This window comes from Camelus bactrianus, chromosome 7, assembly GCF_048773025.1.
Source record: "Camelus bactrianus isolate YW-2024 breed Bactrian camel chromosome 7, ASM4877302v1, whole genome shotgun sequence".
NCBI classification, from domain to species: domain Eukaryota; kingdom Metazoa; phylum Chordata; class Mammalia; order Artiodactyla; family Camelidae; genus Camelus; species Camelus bactrianus.
In genome coordinates, this window is record NC_133545.1 from 75151210 (window position 1) to 75177548 (window position 26339).

At 36.4% G+C, this 26339-nt stretch overlaps 1 protein-coding gene across 1 annotated transcript in view; it reads right to left on the bottom strand.

Moving 5' to 3' along the window:
* The window catches only part of RELN (reelin), a 444588-nt gene that overhangs the window by 289868 nt on the left and 128381 nt on the right, over window positions 1–26339 (bottom strand). Inside the window, exon 3 of the mRNA XM_010946673.3 lies at window positions 20692–20827. Coding sequence (XP_010944975.2) covers window positions 20692–20827 — 136 coding nt within the window. The remainder of the gene's footprint in view (window positions 1–20691; window positions 20828–26339) is intronic.

Below are 26339 nucleotides of genomic sequence, written 5' to 3' on the forward strand. Positions count from 1 at the left end.
ACAGTCATACAGAAAAGCCTGGGTTTAATCACAAGAGGTACTGTAAAATACATTTGTGACATCCTCTAACCTAACTCACGCCTACATGAGAGATTGGTACATCCTATGAATTAAACATAAGTCCTGATTTATGTTCAGTTATCCCTCATATCAAAAACTACAGTCGCAGAGCTGTGTCACTGTGAATTCATTTAGTGATACTGATGAGACAGCCGGCACAGAGACTGAAAAGTAACCGCCGGCGCATAGCACAGCCCTATAAATCACTCCTGAGCAATAAATAACAAGTCATTAATTCATCGTAAGTCATGCTAAGAAGCTCAAACTACATATGTACCAGACTGTAAACAAGTGCCTCTGATACATTATTTGGAAAAGGCAATGTCTAGCATTAAAACAATTTTATAAGAGCAAAAATTCATTGAGTAGAATTAATCCATTGTAGATTTCCCTTGGCAGACATAACAGAATTTTTTTGAAAAAAAAACAAAAACAAACCCAAAACCTCTTTCATCCAGAGGGAAACACATTTCAGGTATTAATTCCAATGGAATTTTTTTAGTGTCCCAAATTATGAATCTGTCCAGTGAGTGATATAATGGTTCTGCCATAAAAGCCTTGAATAAGCTAATAGTATTTCTGTAAAGAATAAACCGGTGAGAATGAGGCTAGTTATTCACATGGTTTGCCTCCTTGCCTCCAGAGGACAAGGAGAAAATAAGCAGCTGTGGCCACAGCCACCTTGCTGTCTTAGGTGAATCAGAAAACATTTGCGTTCAAGTGACTTTCACTAACCTCTTCCTCCCCCACCAGTTCCCACCTGGTGAGCGCTCCCCAGCCCCTCCTTCTCCCCAGGCCCTCAGAAATGGGCCCTCAAGCTGCCCAGGGTGACACCATCTGGCCCCCACCTGGCCCCTCTGACCTTTGTGCAGATCCCAATGCCACACATTCGTCCGTCCTGCCTCCCCTACTCAGACTCCTGTCTCTGCCACTTGGCTGCTAAAGAGTCTTTCCAACAACTTCATTTCCAGATTTATTCCTCCCACGTAATGAATGTACAACGTAATGGGAATGGTTGGAAGAGCAGCCTAACAAAGTGGTGGATCTAAAGATAAGAACCTGTTTCAGACAGGGGAGGGACATTTTGAAAGAAAAGAAGGATCCTTTTTTTGTAGTTTGTAGCTGGCAAGCACTGGATTTGCCTAGGCTGTAGGATATTTGCATACATATAACAAAGACTAATCTTTCCTTTTTCTTACTGCTCTGCAATCTGTAATCAAGGAACTCTAAAAGAGGTCTCATCAGCAAAGAGTGCTAATCTGATCATTTATGCAGAGCCTGAATACAAGGGTCCTAGATACAGCAGCATTTTAACTATATTACGGTTTTCGTTTGTATCTAGTTTTCTGCTTAAAATCACCTTAAGGCCTCTTTTATCATTATTGCACTCTGATTCCGGCTTACCTAATATCTGTGTTTAAAAACGACTTCCTCTCTAGATACATCTGTTTGCATTTTTAAGCTTGGATTTTGCTGCTGTTGTTATTTCCTGACGATCACTAGGGACCTCTTGAGTGTTGTCTTGTTTCTCACTGGGGTTCAGTAACAAACACTTATCTATTTAGCATCACCTTAGAATTTAATTAACTTGCTGTTTTCTCTTGTTTCAGGTCAATAATGAGGATGTTAATACAGATGTGACATCAGTCTCCCTGGCAGGTCACTGGAAAGCTGTTCTCTTGCTGCACACATGGCCAATTATCCTCTCTGATCCTCTGAACAGTGGCTTTGTTTACTATTAAGGGGTAACATCCACATCCTTGTCAATTTGAAATAAAACTGCATGGGAACTAAGAGAAGATAACAGCCAACAGACAATGCTTTACGTCTTATGGTTACTGACGCCTGAGAGTATCAGCGAGGCACACACTGAGCACTTCTCCATGAACTCCTTTCCTTGTATTTTCCTCATCTTTTTTCACTGTTATCCTACTGTCACATACCAGTTTTGGCTCCTTCAATGAATCAGAAGGTCATAGCTTTTTTTCTTTTATTTAAAATTTTTATTTTCCCTTTTTTCTCCAAATAGTGGTTTTCCTAAACACTCAAAATAATACTTACTCATCAATGTATTAACCATTACCACATAAGTAGACTCCAGACTGTGGTGTTTTAAAGTAAGAGTTTCTTTTTTTCCCGTGTTTGCTTGTTCTACTTTTACATGTAGTAACAATCAACTTTGTGTGGTCACTGGAAAAGCATCCGTTAAGGGTCCAAATTGGTCCAGGCTAAACCTGAGCTGTAGTCCTGCCTCTTACTGCCTACATAAACCAGCTGCATAATAAGAAAGCTATTTAAGTGCCCCAAGCCTCTAATTCTTCATCTGTAAAATGGGGGTAATGATCCTGCTTATTTCCTTAGAGTGTTATGAAGACTAAACAAGAAGAATGAGATAAAGAGCCTAGCATAGTGGATGGCACACAGAGAGACACCTATGGAAGTACATATTCTTAGATAAAAATAAAGATGGATAACCTGACAAAAGATTTTTTTTTCTGATTTGGAATTTTATTCTGATTGACTTATAAACAAGTGAAGATTAAATTCTATACATTTATGAGTTAGTGCTCTGCATTTGACAAATGACCTTCTTGGAAAGAATGCCTGAAACTGAGCCTATCTCAGAAAATCCAGAAGATAAGGTCACAGTCTACGTAAATTAATAAATCCAAGTGAAACATCCCCATTTTCATCCATAATCAGGGATTGTTATTGCGTTTAAGTGTAAACGCCTCACTGTTTTTGCTGCATTGCTAACATGAAGGAAAGATGGAGATCAAAAGGGTGGAGCTCGGCCTGCAATATGCCCTCGAGGGCCCAGCGGACCAAAGAGCTGAAGGGCTGCCACAGTGTGAAGAGGGAGGACGTGGAAGCCTTGGGTTCCACCGCCGGCTGTCACCATCACTGGGTGACGCTGAATTAGCCTCTCTGGGCCTCAGTTTCCTATCTTTAAAATGAGAGTTTAGGTCTTTGTAGCTACTCTTAGACCTGAAGTTATTCCATGCTGAGAAAACTCTCTTATCAATACACCTACTTGGCAATGTTTCTAAAAAGGTAGCATTATCCAGGTTAATTTACACATCTTTAATTGTCCAGAGGAATGGCTAGTTGCAAAACAAATTAGGGATGGAGGAAAGTGTAGAAAGAAACAGAAACCATCTTTAAGATAATATAGAAGTATGTTGGAATCCTTGCTGTATGATTTTTCACTGTCAACTTTCAGCTGTTCAACTGTCATTCAAGCAACTCTATATACTGAAAAGATTTTTTCATAAAAGTGATCAAATTGTAGAAATGTGGACATATTTTTATAGAGCTATTTCTGAGTTCCTTTTGCTATGGAATTTCTTTTTTTCCCATTTTCAAATATTTATTTGAGGAATTCAACTCTCAACCCTACAATCGTATTTTGGCTAATATTTGACCTTGTAAAGTCTTTCACATTTCATGATGACATATGAAAGTTTTACTCTTTCTAGGCAAACAAAATAAATCTTTGCACATATATTGGAGTTTCTAAGACAGGCAGATGGGTGGATGTCCTTAAAATGTAATTTTCCTCAGATTTAAAGCAAAGAGTTCTACTTGATGCATCAAGTGAAAAGTAAATTATGAAAATTTAAATGTGTGAATATAATTACTCTATTTACCACAATTTTATTAATTTAACCATTTTATTTGCCATAATTCATACTTCTTGGTCAAAACTTTTACTGGACATTGTGAGAATTTTATACTTAAAAATGAAACTTCTACTTGTGGGTTAACATTGTCAGAAGTCATTCTTGTGAATTGGCAGAGGTGCAACAAAGTGTCACAATAATAACCACTTTGGTAGTCACTTTGTAAGTTAATTTTTTAAACCCAAAGACTTTTAAAAATTGGCACACTGAAGCATGTTACTTTAAAAAATCTCCATGAGAAAAACAGCAACTTTTTTAGAGATACTAATTATCCAAGGCTATGCTTATTCCTAACACTGCTGTACTGGACAGTTCCGTGTAAACAGATCTGAAACAACAAAAATGTATTTCAAAGGTACGTGATATTTAAATCCCCTGATAAAATCTTTCATAAAACACATTCTTTTTAAGTCCAATCATCTGTAATGTCCTGTAAGTTGAACTATTATACATCAAGTTCTCTAAAACAGAAAAAAGGCACTTCTGTATGCTCTAGATTTTTAACTTTATTTTCTCAGTGTAGGATTAGCAAAAAGGAGGCTGGAGCTTTCAAGACAGGGGTGATTATGTTAAAAAAAAATTTTTAAATATCATCTTTTGCATAAAAACATAAAAAGATCATATGCAGGAAGTTATCTCTCAAAAGAAAAAAAACTGACGTATAGTGGTTTTTCAGAGTCTTCTTCCTCTAGAAACACACACACACACACAGACACACAGACACACACACACACTCTTTCCAAGGTCTTTCCATCAGGACTGATATAATATAGACTCCACACAAAAATAATTTTATCTGACACTGCAACCACTCTTCCAGGGACTACTACCCATGAGATCATCATTCTTCTCTATCCAGTGGCCCTTGAGAGGCTCCCCAGAATTTGGAAGAGCATGTAAGCCACCACAACCCTGTTTGAAGCTGGAGACAATCTAAAATTGCTCCTTGGGTCTTCCTCTTGGAATCAAACTGATAACACATACCTTGCCATTTTGTAATAACGGCTCAAATTATTTCTCCTCTTATAGTTCTTTAATTTGTCTACATATTAATACTGATTTTGTCACTCCTCTGCTCACTCATGTTTATATCATCCCACAGTTTATACATGTGAAGGCAGCATTTCAGGTCCTAGAAGAGTCTAGTGTACCCATAAACTTGAATATTTCAGTGTGAATTCTCACTTCTAGGTGATTTATAAATCAGGGCATTGAGACCAAGGGCAGACAGATATCTACAGCCGCAGGCCAAGGTTCTAAATATGCGGCCAGGCCCTCTCTGTTTGATGTACTGCCTTGCTTTTGATAAAGCCACAGCTGAGATGAAGGCGAAAAAGTCATTACTCAGGTGAAAACGATGTTAATTTACAGATACTCCTACACGGTTAAAATGGTCAATATTAATCATGCCCACATTTGTGTTTGTACAGTAAACCATGATGTCTAAGAATCAGTCTGCAGGAGTTCCTTTGGGAAAAGCTTAAGAATATTTATATTAAGAATTTACTTTCCCAGTAAAGACAAATTAGAATATGGAAGAAGGGGTAGACAACGACAATGCTATAAAAATAGCATTAATAGATAGAAAAATGTGTATGTCATCACTCATGACAATTTTAAAGGCTCTACTATAGGCCTATAACCATTAAATGATTAAGAATTAAGAAAGTGAATATTTATACAATATAAAAAAGCCACTCTCATTTATTTATGAAATTTATATTGTTTCCCTTACACAAGAAAAAAATGGGGATGCTACATTTGCATTATACAGCTGAAATAAAGATTTTTTTTAAAAATGTAAACATATTTTTATGTGACTAACAGGCTCACTCACTACTGATGAGTTAGTTGCAAGGCTATGCATTCTAGGGAGCTTTAGCAAAGGGACAGGATATGTTGTTTTTCAACTGAATTAGTTTGCCTTATAAAACAGACGTTTCAAAGTCATTTATTGAAATTTAACAGTGGAACAGAAAACACTGCAATGTGAGAGACAATGTTTTCTTAATTAAAGTGATGACTAGGTAATTAGAACAACGATAGAGAAACTGGCATTTATCTTTATCAATAACTATCAAACATTATCATACAGAATTATCACTGTCAAAAGGTGAAAAGTTAACTATCATTAGTCTTTGTGATGCTGGCCTTAGTACAAAAATCATATGATTTTATTTTAATCAGGTTGACTTCATAGCTTAGCTTTTCATTTTAATCAGGTCAAGTTCATAGTTTAATATGATGATAATATACTTTCATAATTAGGAGTGTGCAAAGAGCATTAGCTATAAGGTTGTTCATCATAAAGCTGTTACAACAGTGGCTGCTGGAAACAAAAAAAATGTTCATAAATAAGGGACTGATTAAACACATTATAGTACAGCCAGATAATGGAGTACTTTCCAGATGATGTTATAGATGGATATTTATCAGAAAAACACTTATAGTGTAGTGTTAGGTTTAAAAACAAAGCTGGGTTAGAAAACTGAATGTATGGTAGAACCCCAATTTTATAAAAAAACAAAATTGAACAGCTACATGCATCTAGAAAAATACACCCCAAAATACTTAGTATTATTTGTGAGGTAGTAGGAAGGAACATGTGTGTGTATGTATGTAGGCATACAAGTGTCAGTGTGCATGTGTGTGTACAGACATAGGTATTCGCCTCGCTGTAGTTTTCAATGTTTGCTTCACTACATAAGCACTGCTTTCACAAACATAAAATAAAATTATTTTAAAACACATTTTAAAAGAAGTAGTATTTACTGTCAAGTTTAAACGTGAAAACCAAAGCCTGTTTGCAGCATATACTTGTTTATTGTCATTCTTTTAAATTGTAAGTCCAAACTAAGGCATTTTGCATTCTGACTCAAACATAAAATACAGAAAGCCAAAAAAAAAATTAAGCTGACACTTTTACAAAAAACAATGTCTGAAATAAACAATTGGCAGGAAAAAAGCATATATTCCAAATGTAGCTTGGATTTTAAAATACATCTATTTTTCAAAAATCTGATTTGGAGTTACCAAAGTGCAGTATGGAATTGAAACTACAAAATAAATTCTCCTTCAGAGAAAATTTTGATTCCCTTTGATCTTTCAAGAGGTCATCTCGTCATGCTCCAAGTGACCTGTTTGGAAATCTCCCACTGCTATTTATTTGGATGGGCTATCTGATTGCACAACATATCTAAGAGCCATTGTACAAAATTAAAAAGAAAAACAAAACTATGTCTCAATGGCAAAATTTAAAAAATTAAATCAGGAATTATTTCCCTTGCATTGATGATTCAGTACAGTTATTTATACTCTCAATTTCTACTAACAGGTTTCTGTTTTCCCATAAGTCCATATATATTGCTTTGTATCCTTGTATCCAAGATCTTCAAACAGAAATGGACACTAAACATATTCTTCCATTTATAAATTCTGATGATATATAGATAATATAGATTCATTTGTTCATCCACTAGATATACCATATAAAAGTCCTTGTAAAACTATCCATGTCAACATATTAAAAAATTTCTCCACTGTGGCATTTATTATCAACTAGAAAGTCTGAAAAATAAAAAATATTTTAGTTTAATTTTTTAGAGTTAAGTGTTACCATGTAAAATGCCCTAAGATATATCTAACTTAGATTTCTTTATCAAAGTATAAAAATTTTGATAGCATTTCACTTTAACACCAAATAATAACGAATGTCATGGTTGGTATAATATTTAAAAGACTTGATATTTTCACCTAGTATGATTATAGGTACATTATTCTGTTCCATTTTTCCTTCCCCTACACAAAATGATTCCATGCCAAATCCCTTAAATTCCTCTTTTGAAGTTTAAAATTAATTCCCATGGTTACTTTTCTATAATCCCCCATCTTTCAGAAAATGCAAAATATGCTTATACTTTTTGAGAAATCAGATGAAATCCCAAATATCCCATGTATGGGCTATGCTTTTGAAAAGAAAAATGACACACTCGTTGTCTAAAAAGCTATTCATCAAGGAGTCTAATTCTGTAATTAATATGAACAAGGTAACAATTTGCTTTAAGTGTCCATTCATAAGGTTAAATCAATGTTAAATTACAAAGAACTTCCATGGAAATACACAAGACATACACATTGGTTCTAAACGAAATTCATTATGAGCAGCCCTATTATACTGAACGGCAAATGAATTCTTAATAATGAGGCATTTGAGGTGTTATAGGGAACTGGGGTTGACAAGAAAACCACTTAACTTCACTTTCTAATAATATTATAGCAAGTTACGTATAAAGCACCTACATTTTTCGATTTGGAAGAAAAACTTAAAAAAGAATGACATTTATCTAATCTTTTTAATATGGTATGTTTCTTGTACAGAGTTGTCAAAGGTTTCACTCTTTTATAAGCTCAACTTGCCCTAACCATCAGAAGTCCATAAGAACAGATGCTGGAATAATTAAAAACCTATCACTATAGACTCTTCCATCACATCACAGACTAGGAAAATGAAGGCGGTTTATGGGTGTCCTTGTCTCACTTTATCCACCTCTTCATGGTTGATGTGTGAGCTTTAATGTGCATCCTTGCACCTCTCCTCCGGCAGGAAGCCTGTCTCTGGGGATCACTTGCAGAAAATAGGACATTGAGTCCATAATTAAAGTAATCTCTTTCCAGGCAGATGCTGCAGTTGGCTCTGTTATCACATATTACAAAAGGCATCTTGAGGGTTATAAAATGTGCAGCAAATAGCTGTGGAGATGAGAAACAGCAATTTTTCATCTAATTTTGATCCATAGACATGTGAGCACTGTATTGCTACTTTTTGGTTTTAAGCCAAATAACTATTATGGTGCTGAGATGAGCCAGGCAGTAACCAAAATTAAGGAATACTTTAGCTTTTATCCTCAAAGTGAGAAAAGCTCTTTTGTATCCATCCTTGCACTTAGCAAATAAGGATGCCATCTCAAATCTGAGCATTAATGCCTGCAGGCAGATTTAGAAGAAAGGCTTATGTAGCTTAGCTTTATAGCCATACTTTCAATATATTTGCTTAAGTTAAAGCCAGGGGTTGATTAAGGGACCAGCCATCTTAACTTCTTTGCAACTACAGTGTACATTTTTAATTAGAATCATTTCTACTATTTATCTTTCATATAACATTTTAGGACATTGCTCTTTGAAATATATGTCAGCCTGGATAAGTAATATGTTCATATTAGCCATAATCCCTTCTATAAATACCAGTAGTGGAAACAAATGGAGGAGATTTGACTAACACATTTTTGTTTCCAGCTCAGGACTTGTCAATGTGGGTAACCAAAACCTAATCTCAATATTGTGACGTGCAAAATGGATACGGAAGTAATTTTGTTTAATATTTATTTTTCAGTGCTAATAAGTAAGAGAACTTCTGAATACAAACTGATTCAATTTTAAAGAGATGATTTTAGAATTCCAGGAAAAATGTGGTTTAATTTTTTTTTATTTCCTCAAACTGCTTTTTTCCTTAAAAAAAATTTTAACAGCAAAGTTTTATGTAGACTTGGTTCTTTCAATTTAAAATGAAAACAAAAGGCCAGCTGCCACCAGTGCATGCCCGGTGGTTTGAAAAACATAGTAGGAACCCTAATTTTCTAACATAATCTTCTGGTATCTTTGTGCATTAATGCATTTTTTCATTTGTGTATTCATGCATTCACTTATCCATTCAACAAATAATTTTTATACTGTTTTTGTTCAAATAATTTTGTAATACTCCTTGTAACTGAAATATTAGAAAATATGTACTTGGTATTCTGCCACCTCAAAGGTACTTTTCAATTTTGCATGCTTCTCTCAGCTCTGTGTATATGCATGTTATTTTGCTTTTAGGTAATTATTTTATCCTTAATATTATTAACTGCGACTTGTTTTGGCTAATATTAATATAATGACACCAAATTTCTTTTGGTTAACATTTTTCTGGTATGTCTTTTTCCTTCTCTTTACTTTTAATGTTTTTGTGTCCTTATATTTAGGTTTGTCTCTTGTGTACTGCTGGATTTTTGAAATTGCGTTCTGAAAGTCATAGTGTCTTAACTGGTGAATTTAATCTGTTTACATTTATTGTGTGTATATACATATATATATCTACATATTTATATTATCTTATATTATATTCTATATTCATTCTTGTGCTTTTTATATTTGTCATTTTCATTTTCTTCTGTTGGATTAAGTTTTATTTAATCCTTCCATCTCATTTCCTATTTTGGAAGTTACACACTTATTTCTTTTCTATACATTTATGTTTTTAACAATCATCCTTAATTAAGCCTATAACCTTCTTCCAAAATAGCTGAAGGACCTTATAAAACTTTAATATTGGTATCCCAACTTACATATTGATGTTTCTTAGTATTTTGGTTATTACTTGCCTTTAAATTTTATCCTAAAAGTTATTGGTTTATATTATATATAAATATATTTGCATATTCAATGTTTATTTAGAATTTCTAATATGATTACTAGTTATTAATTACTGCATCACACCATAATTTCATGCATCTGACATCTTCTGAATTTGTTTTCTTTTTACTGAATTACATTCTTTAAAAACTTGTATTAAGCACTATTTACAATAGCCAAGACATGGAAACAACCTAGATGTCCATCACTAGGGGACTGGATAAAGAAGTTGTGGTATATTCATGCAATGGAATACTACTCAGTCATTAAAAAAATAAAATAATGCCATTTGCAGCAACATGGATAGACCTAGAGATTGTCATTCTAAGTGAAGTAAGCCAGAAAGAGAAAGAAAAATACCATATGAGATCACTTACATGTGGAATCTAAAAAAGACACAAATGAACTTACTTATAAAACAGAAACAGATTCACAGACATAGAAAATAAACTTATGGTTATCAGTGGGGAAGGGGGTGGGAAGGGATAAATTGGGAATTCAAAATTTGCAGATACTAACTACTATATATAAAATAAACAGCAAGGTCCTACTATACAGCACAAAGCACTATTTTCAATATCTTGTAGTAACCTATAATGAAAAAATATGAAAAGGACTATATGTATGTTCATGTATGACTGCAACATTATCCTGTACACCAGAAACTGACACAGCATTGTAAACTGACTATAATTCAATTTAAAAAAAAAAAAAAAAACTTGCTTTAAAATGATCTGTGTGTGGTAAAAACAATTAAACCCTATTTTTTTGAAAATGTCCTTATTTTGTTTTCACACTTGACTAATAATTTATCAAGGTACAGAAATCTGGGTTGACAATTATTTTCCTTCCCCACTTTGAAGACACTGTTCTGCTGTCATCTGGGATCTTTCATTGCTGATGAGAAGACCACTGCCAGATTAAATTTCTAGGTTATCTATCTTTTCTTTTTGGTTGCCTTTGAGATTCTTCTCTGTCTCTGATATTCTGAACATTCACTATGATTTATATTAGTGCCAAATTATTTTATTTATCTTGTTTAGATAAAAAGGCTCATGTTTTCCTTGATTCTGGAAAATCCTCCTTCTTTGTCTCCTGAAATATGTCTGTCTTCATTCTTTCTATTTTCCCTTTCTAATACTTCTATTGGTTGTTAATTTCTTAACTTGATGACCTGCACTGGGTTAATAATGCAAAACTAGACTCTTTACATGCGGAGAGTTTTTGCTTCACATAAGTGACTTATTTTTACCAAAGGCACCAGTGGCATGACAAGCTCCTTCACTGTTTTTCCAGGCAGAGTTGGAGAACACCTTGAGGCTCCAGATTCCACCCAGGGGCCCAGCTCCCACTCCCTCTCCTTCCCTGCCTCCTGCTGTCTTTGCACGGGCTCATGACTACAGCTCCAAGCCCCCCTCAGGGTAACACTCTAGGCCTAGGACCTAAATCCAGGTTAAAAACACCCGTGGGCCACCACCACGTCAGCTCCCACTTCCTGATCCAGCTTTGATAGCTCCCCTTTTCTCCAGAACCTCGTGTTTTCTTTTTCTTTTAAAATAGTTTTATATATATTTTAAACATTTATTCATTTTAACCAAAGTCTTTCTGTGATTTTAATGGAAAGAATTTCTGCCAGGCCAGCTCAATCTTCCATGATGCCAGAAGGCCTCTGCTAACATCATTTTAATGTGTTTGAAACTACAAAAATAATTTTTTATGCTTTTGTCACTTAATAGTCCAAGCATCTCCCATATTGCTATACTATCTTCCATAATTACTGTTTTAAAAGTGACCTAGAGTGGTAACTCAGGATGGTAGCTAAACGGACACATTTTGGATCTGAACAGACCAATCTCTGAGCTCTTCGAGCCCTTCAGTAATCGTGGTTCTGGGAGAGGAGAGGAAGCGTGCAGGCTGCCTGGTACACAGGTGCTCACTAGATGGAAGTTGATGTTTCTACTGCTACTATCATCATCATTATCATCAAATGGTATTCCAGATTCCATCATCACTCATTCTCCTATTAATAATGATTAGCCTTCCAGATGAGTTGCTTTTAAGTAGTAGGCATATGGTGGTAAATGTCATGGGCTAACGGCACATTTGAGAAGGCCCACAATTTAAAACACCGTGGCAGAGGCTGAGGGGACTGGCAGGGTCGGAGGAGAGGCTGAAACCCAGGGGTGGGAGCAAGGAGAGGCCAGGGTAGCCACAGAGCATCTCTGAGCCCTGAGCAGTGTACGAGAGGTAACCAGAGGGAACCTTCACCTGTCACACTTTGCCTACAGTTAGCCATAAAGTTAAGGACCACAGAAACTGCTGCACTGACAAATAAAATTAAAATGAATAGTTTGGTAGCCAGCTTTTTACATAAAACTGCTCTACTAGTCCAGGTTAGCAATTATGATAATTCAAGTTCACAGGACAACTGCAAAATCTTAGCTTTACTTTATTCCTTCCGTATGTCCTTTGAAATACATGGTTACCTTCTGTAAATGTTAAGGTAACAGTAGAAGAAAAAATAATTCATTTGATCCTCTAAATCAGTGCTGCCACCAGAACTCTCTATAATGAAGGAAATATTCTAGCTGTGTGCTGTCTAATATCATAGTCACTAGACATGCGTGGCTTTTGAGAACTTGAAATGTGGCTAGTGCAACTGAAGAACTGAATGCTTAATTTTATTTAACTTTAATTAATTTAAATTTAAATAGCCACACGTGGCTTGTACTTACCATGTTAAAAGTACAGTTTTGAACAAATTTTAGAATACATGTGTTTGTGTATATATGCATATAAGTGAATGTGTGTATAGACATATATATGCATATACACATATACCCATGTGTTTATAATACACATATATGTCTATATTTAAATACAAATGCATATCCAAACAAATCACAGAGGACAAGATAAGAAGCTACCACAATTTTATTTCCTATTCTTAATAATGTCTTAATAATCAATGATTTTACTAAAAGCAGTATTGAATAAAATTCTGCTGCTTTGATATATATTATGCAAGTGACTGTACTGGCAAACCACGGAGCTGTTGTTGCCATGAGAAAAGCTTATTCACCTGTTTCATAGACATCTTTGTCATCACTATTTTTGACTGTGTAAGCAGTTTGAAGGAAAAAATAATAATTTCACACTTGAGGTTTCTAAAACTGGTTCCATCACATTCTACTAATAGAGAAATAACTCAAATCTCTGCCCATATCTCATATAGAAACTTCCTATCAGACACAGAGAAATGCTAATCATTGTAATACAAATTTAGCTTTAGATTTACTGATTTGGTATTTCTGCTTTCGCAAATGGCAAGAAGTGCCAAGTGGAGTAGACATCTGGTCTAAACCACAAGGCCTTGTAGTGAGAAGCATTTCGTAGATTCCAAACCTCAGTCCACTTACTTAAGGACCCTCCACAAGTTATGATTCCATTACAGGAAGGGAAGGGAAGGAGGGAAGGAAGGGTTTGACATGGGGTTTTGTTTTGTTTCTAGAACTAACATTAGGAAAAACTACTATTTCTATATAAAAAGAAAAAAAACAGAGACTTAAAAAAATTTACTAACAACTATTTACTGTGGGACAGAATTCCATAGATGGAAGTCCATCTTTGGACCCTAGTTAAAAATATTTCATTACTGAAATAGACACTCTTTCTCACTATAAAGCAGTTCTCCTTCTCTGATGTAAGTCTTACGGTTTTGATGCAAAGAAACGTGTCAAGTGAGACTTCAGAAGGTTGCCCTAATATAACCCATGCTGTTTACACTGTGGCTTTTTAGGAGAAAGAGACACAGGAAGGGAGAAAGGGGACAAGAAAAAAATGAATGGAGTAAAAAAATGCCTGTTGAATATCTGTTAATTCAAAAAAAATATGTTGTACAATTAATATAACAAAAATAATATCTTCACACCTTCCTGGTGATAAATAGACATATTTTATCTCAGCATTTTACCACACCCCTAAAATGAAAAATTAAATCCCCAGGAAGCATCTTGACCTCATTTGCCAAAATGCTGATAAATAAGAACACACATTAGCCCCGGATCTTAGACTATCTCCTAATTGGCTGTTTAACTTTGATGAAAAACAGGAGGCTATGGGGAAATGAGAACTATCAGTTAGGCTTCAAGCCATTCACTTTTAAGGGTAGATTTTTGTTTTTTCATCTTGTCATTTAAAGGTATGTTTTGGAGCATCACTGAAATAATTGTCTCAAGTTGGGAAATGTCTGTTTGAAAAAAGAAAACTGGACCATGAGAAAAAAACCACAGACACGTGACTTAGGAGATAGATGAAATTCCTCCCGTGGAAAACAGCACATCTGGTTTTATCGACCAGTGTGGTTACGATCATTTCAGCCTTACATGAGAAGCAATTTATTTTTTCAGTAAGCTCCATGTAACCTAAAAAGTAAAATAACATTTGTATGGATCAACTGTTAGTATCCTTATCTACTGGTATGAATGCACTTCCCATAAACGCACCCATGGGGAAGTTTCTGATCTTCTTTCAAATGTTTAAGTAACAAGGCAAACATCTCCCATGTTTTCTTTTGATGGATTGGAATAAATGGGCAACCACACTATCTTTCATGAGGAATCCTCCAGACAGACTAGAACGGCTCTCATCAAAAATTAAAGGCACCAGAGATACACTCAAGGCAGCATTTCAAATCTCTGCATCTGTATTACTTTGCCCCTGGTCAGTGTTCAGAAACTACTAGTGTCTTCAATTTTTAAAAATTACTTCTTTTGTGTTCTTGTTTAGTGTACTTTTAAGGTCCCTCTAGGGGAATCTTCCTTTAAAATATCAAATGGTTAAATGTGGTCCACCTGTGCACATCTTTGCTTCCCTGAGTTCAATTCTTTGTTGCTGCTTCAGTATCTTAAATAGAACACCATTCGCTTCATTCTGTTCTCAGTTTTGAGGGAGTTCACTTAAGGTTCAATCAGTATTAATCTAGGCACAAATCTGATCTTCTTTTATGTTCCATTTTAATTCTAATATTATGCTAGCATCTTTGTCCAAGCAGTTAAATGTAAATCTAGTGGTGATCAGTTTTGCCCTTAATTCACATACTCCCGCCCTATATGCAATCCCCTTGTGACAAGGGGTGGGACATAGCCAGCATCCAAAGAACCAACCTACCTCATATATATCAAGGTCAGACCCATGTTTGACATATTAGTCTAACGTGTTCTCCACATTTCAGGAGTTTAAATCAGTGCCTTATAATATCTGAGTGAATTAGATAATATTACAGTATAGAGATAGATTTCAAAATAGGGATAGGAAACACATGTTGGCCACTTTAAAAAGCTTGAGAGATTCTAATACTATGTCACAAACTATTTAATTTTCATCGTATCGACACCATGTGTATTTTATCATAATAAAATAGGTAAGTGATGATTTTGGAGGCAAATGTAGTGAAGTGGCAAAAATCATCTGCTTGTAACTGGACTACCTCTGAATCCAGACTGTGTCAATCACCAGGTGAGTGATGTTAGGCAAGTTATATGACATCTCTGTACTTGGATTTACTCATCTGTAAACTGAGATAATAACAGCACCTACTTCATAGAACTCCTATAAGAATAAAATGGATTAAAAGATGAAAATCACTTCGAACAGTGGCTGGTACATTGTAAATTTTCCAAAATATTATTAATTAATTTTGCTGTTGTTATTTTACACCCCCTTTTTCCCTGGTAATTTCTCACTCACTTTTAGGGTTAGATGGCCTGGAGATTTCCTTCCTTCCTTCTTTTCTTCCCTCCTCCCCTTGTCTTGTCCCTACCTTTTCACACCCCTCCCTCCTCCTCCTTCCCTTCTTTCTCCTCCTCTTCCCTCTCCTCTCTCTGTCCTACCTCCTCATCCTTGGAATTTTTTAAAATTTATATTAAAAAACTCTGGGTAATTAAGTGCCTCTTTTAATTTGAGGCTTACTAGTCGCTAAAGACAAATCGAACACAGAAGTGAAGATAAACTATACTATCATAAGATCTGGATACGACGTAGATCTCTGGATGAAATTATCACCTAAAATGTAAATGTTATCACTGGTGTCATAAACCTAATGACAAAATAATTTTACTTACTGATCCACTTTATATTTTTGTACCAGTACAGCCAGCAAATTTATCCTAGGGCATCCTCTTCTTTGTGCCTCTCATTTGATTATTTTTTAATGAGAAAGACAGTAAAAACACTGCCCAAATGACTTTGGGGCTAAGTGGTTTACCAATATATAACAACCAATATATAACAATTATATAATGTACCACAGCACATTATATAATTGTTCGGGATTTCAGCTCAAAGGTTCCATAATTCTTACTATGAGATTTTTAAAGAGGATTTAAATAGATAACTGGGTTTTAAAATCACAGAGTCTGGATCATACACTGGTTGTATTAACATGAGGCTGCAGAACTGGGTGCAATGTAGATTCAATCGCCAGCTCTAGAGGGACCATATACACAGTAAATGAGAAATACTAGTTGCTGGAGTTCTTCAAATCCAAGACACCATCAATCATAAGATTAAGAAATAAAATAAATGCTGCAATTTATAATCATAAGATGCCATCAAATGAAAGATGTAACTTTAGAGATTTCAAAATGTAAAAAAAAAAATCTGTATTTTAGAATGAGTAAAATATATCATTATTCACTATTAAGAAATATTTATTGAGAAACTTCCATTGTCTATAGTTCAGTATTAGGAACTACTAAGTATGTAAAAATGCCTAACAGAGTCCCTGACCTTGGGAGATTTAAAATCCAGTAAAAAGATAAAACACATGTGAAAAATTAAATAATGAGATATGAATTAACTAATGATATGAAAACATTATACAAAATATATTACAAAAGCATATAAGTATGGCTGACGTTTAATTTCTAAAAATTCTCCCTAACTTCAGTGAACACTTTAATTTTTGAAGTTAGTCAAAAAAGACAGAATCAAGTTATATTTATGTTCAAACGTCATAGGTTTTTGTGTTATTTTATGTTTGTTCAATGTTTAAAATGAGTGTTTAACATTAGCAATTCTCTTCAAGTATTGCCGGGCACATGCTAATTACAGCTACTAATTCATACATAGCTCTACTCAGCACATAATACATACTCTAGTAAGGAACAAAGGTAAGATGTTACGAGACTTTAGTTCAGAGAATTTCAAATGAATTGTTCAGTGGTCCATGTTCAGTCTTCAGTTTCCCTGCACTCTCTCACAAACCAGTTAGGAAAAGAGATCAACTAAAGCATTTTGCCAACACAGGAAGCAGCTACTAGATGTCCCATTCAACATAGGCATGGCTTAAGATAAGCGGAGACTTAATCATTTATTAAGAATGTGAAAAAGTGCAAATTGCACCATCAAAATTTTACTGATACAAGTGAGGGTGTGTAAACTTCTTTGTAGTCAGTAAAAATTACTTCTAACCACACTGTATATTTTTTTTCCAGCTGCTAAGAAAACATTTGTGTGCGGCTGACTTTAAATACCTAAGTTACTTCTCAGAAGAGAATACAATTTGATATCCCAGGAACAGTGAGGCCATAAGCCATCAAATATTATCTTAAGACAGATTCAATTAAAATCTTTATTCGTAAACAGGCAGTTCTATATTGTTGGCATAGATTTACTTTGCATTCTTTCAAAAAAAAAATTCTTGTTTTAAATGAGGAAGTTACGCATGGCAAGAATTTAAATTATCCTAACAAGGTGCCAACATGAGGAATATAAAGCATGTCAACAGAGAAAGTCAGCAATTACTACTAAACTAAAGAAAAAGACAACACTGAACCTCATATACAGTCGGCCCTCCATGTCTGCGAATTTTGCTTCCACTGTGGGTTGAATTTGTGGATGGGGAAACCGTGGATGCTGAGGGCCAGCTGTACCATGACGTTTTATATAAGGGACTTGAGTGTCTGTGGAAGGTACTAGAATGCACACACCCCTCCAACCAGAGAGACAGAGAGACGACTGTAATTCAAAGCACATTTTCTGTGATTTCTGTGTATGAGTTGTTCAACCAACTGTGGAGGAATCATGAAGTAATAAGAATTAGTCCCTGTTTAACCTAATCTAATGGAAAAGACAAGACAAGAAATTAACTTAAATAAGTATACAGTAAAATATAATCAGCATTATAATAGAGTTACAAGCAAAATGTGACAACACACACATCGCTTCTGCTGCTAATATCTTGGCTTTATAAAAGATTTTTTAAGAATGCCAGCTTGAAGAACGAGTAGGAATTTCACTATTAGATTTGAAAGAAAAAAGCATTCTAGGCTAAGGGGAAAGCATGGAGAAAGAGAGAAAGTCATGAAATGTTTAGGGAATTGTGGGAAGTCCTGCTAATTTATGCCCATCAGACATGCAGGCTTTGGGAGGTAAGAAAGGAGATGATAAACAGCAAGATTTGGAAGATCCTTCAAACCCATGCCAAAGGGATGGACTTTTGAAGGGAGTTTTAGGGTATCCAAGTTCCGAGTGATCAAACTTGTGCCTTAGGAAGATTAACAGGACAACATCATGCAGAATGGACTGGAGCAGAAATAGGCTGCAGGTGAACAGACCAGGTAGGAAGCTAATGCAGTCATCTTAGCAAGAGGTGCTGGAAGAAAAGGGTTCAAGCGCAAAACACTTTCTGAGGGAGAAAATGATGAGACTAAATGTCAACCAGCTGGGCGATATGATGAGTCTGATGTGTGCAGCCTGAGTAACCCAGAGGATAGGCAGAAAGAGCATGCAATCAGTGATGTGTACAGACCCCTGACACTGAACTGTGTATTATTAAGGGCAAAGGAAAGGTAGTGGTAAATTTTGGAGTATGCAGGTTTTATGGGATTTTTGTTGTCTGGGCAGAAGGTTGAAATAGAACCCCATTCAAGATGATTTCCAGCTCCGTTTCGCCTGACTGTCCATAGAAGAGCTGTTTCTGAACTGCCTTTGATCTTATCCCATTGGCCTACTCATCCATTCAACAAATATTTAGTGGCTGTGTCCTGTGTGTGCAGGGACTGTACTAGACAGCTGGGGTGAATCTGTAAACAAAAATAGAAAAGCATTCTTGCCTTCAAGAAATTAGCATTTCATCAGGAACAGTCAGACAACAAATAACATACATCATTAAACGAAGTATATTATACGTTAGAAGTGAAAAAATGCAATGGAGGGAAAAAGAGATGACTGAGAAGGATGAAGAATGGTGACTATGGGGCAGGGCTCGGGGAATAGTCTATACTGAGAGATGTCACAGCCACAGCCTTTGGATCACAGTGCAGGGTTTATCTAAGGATGCTGTTGGGACACTGCTCACACTGCATTTCCCTGTTTCCTCCCAATGAAAGCACAGGAGAGATTCCTGAAGTTTCTACAGCGTCCTGACTTCTTACCACCATGCGTGAGCTAACTGATCACATTTTCCTCTTGGCACCAATGACTAGAAAGCTGAAGGCTGAATTTGTGGTCTTCTTCTAAACCATGGATGGAGCCTCACAGCATTTTTTGTACCTATTTTCATCTTATTTTCTGAACATCATGTTCCCATTACCTTGATTTCTTCACATACCCATCTCAGTGTGTTTCTTTGTTGGCTTAAATTCAATTTAGATCTCCTGAGGTATAAATAAATATGCAAAAATAAACTACTAAAATTACTTTTTTAAATACAGTTTTGGCCTCTTTTTGATGCCAAAATTAGTGGCTTTAATTAAGGTTAAACTTGTTAAAATAATACATTTAAATAGTTACTATATACGTAACCACATGAGAGGTTTATTTGTACTGGACAAGGACCCTATGGGGCCTTCCCGGGACAGACCACCCTGTCCTATACTTGCCTCTCATTTGTAGAAAAACTTTAGCCTCCTAGGCCTTCCCAGCGTTCCAAAGAATACATTTAAACAGGGAAGTGAGAAAATGCAGAAACAAAGGAAAACAGTCAAGCAAGACAAAATAATAATAGTTTAGCCATTAAACAAAGTCAAGGACCTTTAGTTCCTCCTCAAGGACATTAGACAATATTCTGAGCCATACCCTTTGAGCTGCTCTGCAGATACTGAAACCCCCACCAGATGGAAGAAGTTCACTGTATGTATGCTGCCCACAAGCTCGCTGACCCCAAACCAGTGGGAACCAGAAGGCTGATGATGTTGACTTCTGATTACTTCACCACCAACCAAACAGAAGAATGTCCACAAGCTAATCATGTATCCAACAACCCTCTTCCTCACCCTGTCTTTAAAAACCTTTCCCTGAAAGCCACCAGGGAGTTCGGGTCTTTTGAGAACTAGCTTCCTGGTCTCCTTGACTGGCGCCCTGTAATACATGCTGCACTTTCCTTCACCGCAGCCTGGTGTCAACAGATTGGCTTTACTGTGCGCAAGCGAGCAGATCCAAATTTGGTTCAATAATGTATTTGCCTTCTGCACCAGTCAGAAACACTTTGGGTACTTACATGAAATTCACGCAGCCTGTGCCAGCAGGTGGAGCAATCCAGACGAAGCTGAGGTTCGTTGTGGGCAGATGACTCACATGAGAGGCCACCACGCTGCACATGAACTGGTTGCCAAACTGGTGGTCAGACATGATCCCTGACAAACAGAAAGGAAGGGAAAATGTTATAAAAACAACAAAACAAAGTCTTGTCATGGCATAGCAATCTCTTCTGGACATTTTTCTTGTGTTAAGATTCATCGTGCTGTTTGGCTTCCCCGTAAGTTATGCAATTTTCCACTTTCTATTGTTAAAAGGAAATTAATCACTTACAACATTATTGTTAAGGTGCGTCTACTAAATACATTGCTATAGTATGTGCTTTACTTTGATTTTGTTGATTGGTCTTTGCCCATCACCGAAGACCCCCAGGAACACACCTGCAGTATAACAACGCTGGATTTATTAGAAGTGTTTGCTGCAAGGGAGACCAAAGACTACCGGGAACTTGCAGGTATCTCAGTAAGAGGATGCGAGAAGGAGCTTGTTAGAGTATTAGGGCTTGTGTTAGGTTATTGTAGACAGTAGGGTGGTCAAGCCGGCCCAGGAATTTCCCGATTTTAGTACTGAAAGTCTTGTGTCCCGGGAACCCCCTCGGTCTTGTGGGGAGGTTCCAGGGAAGGTGGTTTTGATTCTGGAGCCGGTACTAACTGAAAGTGGGAGCAATTTCAACACTGAGTATCTTAACACTTGTTACCTATGAGACACGGGGAATGGAGTAGGGCTGAAGCTGGAATTAAAACAAGCAGCAGCCACGTTAGCATGGAGAGAGGGATGTTGGTCATTTTGGGGGTTTGCACCATGTTCTTGCTCTTGTCTGTGTTCAGGCATGATTACAAAGTAGTCTTGTTTTTGCCTCAAACCATCATGGCCTCAGAGCAGCCTTGTCTGATGTGGATGACCTGTGAAAGTGCTCATGTTCAACATGAGAGTATCATGGCTGAGCCGTGAGTGCCAGGTCAGCTCCCAGCTGAGCTATCAGGAGGTGATTTTTTTTCTTTTTTTAATAAAGTGATTCTCTTAGGTTTACTTCAGATACAAAATATTAATAGGCAACTCAACAATAAGATAATGAACAACTCAATTTTTAAAAAGAGGCAAAAGATGTGAACAGATACCTCACTAAAAAAGATAATGCAGGTGAAAAAGAAACATACAAAAAGATGTTCAGCATCATACATCATTATAGAATTGCAAATTAAAACAAAGTTCAAAATATATGTCCACACAAAAACCTGTACTGCACTTAGATGTATATAGTCGTTTTATTCATAATTGTCAAAACTTGGAAGAAGCCAGGATGTGCTTTAGAAAATGAATGGATAAATAAACTGTGATACATCCAAACAATGGAATATTATTCAAAGCTTAAATGAAATGAGCTATTAATCCATGAAAAGACATGAATAAATACATGCATATTACCAAATGAAAGAAGCCAATTTGAAAGAACTACATACTATATGATTCTAACTCTGTGACATTCTGGAAAAGGCAAAATTATGGAGACAGTGGTTGCCATGGGTTAGGAGGGAGGGAGGGAGACAAGCACCAGCAGAGCACAGAGGATTTTTTTAGGCCAGTGGAACTACTCTGTATAAAGTTACAATGGTGGATACATATTGTTACGTATTTGTCAAAACATAGAGAACGTACAACACCAAGAATGAACCCTAATGTGAACTCTGTACTTTGAGTGGTAATGATGTCAGAGTAGGTTCCTGTTGTAACAAATATATCACTTGTGATGTGGGATGCTGGGGAGGTTGTGACAGGGGGGACAGTAGCATATGGAAAATCTCTGGATTTTCCATTCAGTTTTCCTGTGACTTAAGATTGCTTTAAAAATAAAGTTTATTAGTAAAAATACTAATTAAAAAACATTGCCAGGAGTGTGCAGTTAAATAAAGAATGAATTTACTGGCTTTGTGAACTTGAGCAAATGACATGCTCTCTCTGAGATCCAGCTTTCTTGTCTGTAAAATGAAAATACCATGTCCACACCATCCTAAGGTTAATGTGAGAATGAGGTGACCCAATAAATATGACAGTGTCTGGTACAGTACCCCCATGTTGGGACAGGTGCCCTTCCTGCATGTCCTCACAGCAGTTCATACTCTGCTCCACCATAGCCCTTGACCATCTTCCCAAGGAGCCTATGAGGGACCAGGTCTTTAATCTTCATATTGCAAGAAACTCTCACAGTGTCTGGCACATTACAGAGACTCAAGAAATATTTCCTGAATAAATGCATGAATAATTTAACTATAAAAATAAAAGACAATAGAAATTATACACACATGTTACATTAACTAGTGAAATAAAATCTTCTAGAATAGAAAGTTGTTCAGAATAGGTCACCCTGGCCAAAGAAACAGAAAAACAAGTCAATATTTTGACACATCCTAACGATGCTTTTTTTCTCATTCCAGTTTATATATGTATATGTATGTGTGTATATATATGTATGTGTATGTATATGTATGTGTATATATATGTATGTATATATATAATATATATGTGTGTTTATATATATATTTGTTAAGCTGCATCTTGAGACGAAAGTCATCAAGCCAGAGAGACCACAGGGTTAGAGAGGATGAGAGACCCACAGGGAAATCACGGAGTGCTGATGGAGACTCAGAAGCCATGACTCAGGAACTGCCACTCCCCTCTGGTCCGGCATAAAGCAGGGACTCAGTGTGTGGAAAATGACACATCTGTAGGAGTCGGCCTGGTCAAAAAGGAAAGCAAAAGACCCAGCCACAACCATGTGGGAATGGAAATGAGTCAAACAAAACAAGGTTTCAGGGTTTCAGAGCCTTGGTAATAGGATTCCTGTTCAAATATCTCCTCACTCCTCAAAACTCCTCTTAGAAAGTGAGTCAATGTCTAGGCTGCATATTACTGGACAGAATTTTATAGGGTAGCTATAGAGTTGCAATCATCTCACGCCCCACCCTGGGTAAGCATGCCACGGAATAACAGTCTTGCAGCCCAACAGTCTGGCACGGCAGCTCTCCCACTTGGCTATAAGCAGCATCACCTGAAGAGACTGAATAAATTACTGGTTCCCAGACATTCTGACTTCACTGGTTTGTGGTAACCATGCCTGGGTACTGGGAGTTTGAAAAGCTCACCAAGCAATTATAATGCATTGCAGAGAATATGTATTAAAAAATGTAGACTAGTACAATGATGTTCAGAATTCAGGGTTTGGAGTAGTATCACTGCAGTACCAAGACACAGTTTCTAAGTCTCTACTAGCAGCATCTTATATACTGGCCCTGGTGGTAACGCAAATATCCCACCCTCTTACCCACTACTCCACTTCAAACAGGTATTCTGAGGACCTTTCCACGTACCTTCAAACACAACGAGTGTGAGTGGTGTTTGCTTTTTTAACACAGAGCACTGCTATACTGTACTGCTAACACGTTTTAATCGGCATTTTCTTTGAGAACATCTAAAAATTGGCCAGAGTTACAACTATTATAAATGTATTTAGTATCAACCAGCAGAGAAAACAGTATGCACGGAATCCCTACTTTGATTCAAACATGGTGTTAGGCCCTGTGGAGGCACACAGGAGAAACATAGGACGTAGTCCCGGCCCCGAAATGACTTCAGTTGGGAAGAGAAAATCGGAATAAGTCAACATTCTAAACAAGACAGCTAGGGAATAAATGCTAACTGGGTGGTGTTTTGAAAAATACAAAAGAGGAGAGGAGAAATTAATGTGGACAATTATAATAATGACAACTAATGCTTCCTGAGCACTTACTATGTCCTGACACTATTCTAAGAGCTTCACGAAGATGAACTTGTTTAAGGCTCTTAACAATCCTATGAGGTGGGAGCTGTTATTTCCTGCATTTTACCCTTAGGACACGAAGATAATGGAGATAAACACTTGCTTACAGTTACACAGCAGGTGGGCAGTATCGCCTGGATTCAAACCGGTGCCCTTGCTGCACAGCAGAAATGGCTCTACTGAAGATGGAGACTGGAACTGAGTTTTGAAGAAGAAGCTAAGTTCTCCCATATTTGTTTTTATGTACATGAGGCAGCAGAGTACCAGCAAGAGATGGTACTGCCTGCTCTGTCACACCTGCTGCAAGACATTGATCAGGGTGCTCCCTCCCAAGCTTCGGTTCCAGCATCTATGAACTGCTGGTCCATGATCACTAGGACTCCGTTCGGTTCCTCAGCCCTCCCAGTACCGTTTCAACGAGCAGAAGAAAGATGGGAGGACAGCACACAGGCAGACATAATGAGCAGAGGTACACACAGAAAATAGAACTAGGAGACGGAGAGCAGTCAACATCAGCTTCCCGTGTGCTGTGAAACCCAATTTACTGCATCCGCCACAGTGATCTCCCTAATGGCTTTTGTGTCATGAAAGATGTATACCATCTTATTAACATATGTGATTTGGAAACCTATTCTTGGATAACTTTCATTTGAATTTGATAATGAATTTAAATTTATGATAGTGCCTTCCCCTTCTGCATGCTGGATAACAGGATACATATTGAGTTTTAACAGTACTGAAAAGGGGAAAATCAGATCTATAATAAAAGAATTTAGTTATAATGTGTGTCTTAAGGAGATATATACATATAAAATATGTATTGTGTAGTGTAGTTATAATAAAGATTTTATATTCATTGTTGTGGCTAGGTGTAAACCTTCATATTAAAAGATTTTCGTGTGGAATTTCTTCCCTAGAGAAGGAAGAATATTCTCTTCCAGGAGAATTGGATGATGAGAGAAAGAAAGCACTTTATGAAGTACGGCTCTCCTGACCTAACTTTGGATTAAAAAGTAAAGTATATATCCTTCAGACTGAAGTTCTATGAGATTGATAACTCTCTTGATGGATTTTAAAGCACCTATGTTATAGACACGTTTTCCTTTTGAATATTCTGTACACATACTTGAAAAATAGGTATGAATAGGAATATTTACAATCTAGCTGTAATTTCTGTATCAAGAAATAATCACAATAACTCTTTAAGATGACTATTCCTTTGACAAAGTATGGGTGTTTTAAATTCATCAAGTTCATCAAACCATTGAATATCTAGTTAAAAAACATATGTCTTCTTAAGCAAAGCTGTGGTTAAAGGATAGGAATCTATATCAGAGCTTCCTTTATCCAGATTAGACTTCTGCAAGCTCGGGCTCCTCATGTCTCTGACTGTTCTGAAGTTGCTTCCATGATCCCTTTTAAGACAGTGATGCACATTTCTGTGCCTTGCGGGATGTCATTTTCCTTGACAAGTCTTCAGTTATTTTCGGTTTGTGACTAAACCTTGTATGAACTCAATTCCCCTCTGGAATACTTTTCTATGCTTTTAATGTGCATACCTTGGGTCTTCAGAACTTTAACTAGAATTTCTATGATTCCCCCATCTTGAAAATAAAATGCACCTATTCTCATAAAAATGTTGGCTATTCACTTCCAAGAAACACCCCGAAGATTTTATTACCAAATATAACCAAAGCAGTGGGAAAATTACACATTTGTGCTGGGTTTATTCTATATTTTGTAGATTAAAGACATGGATTACTCAAATCTGTTCAGTTTGTAATTTGCCCATGGTT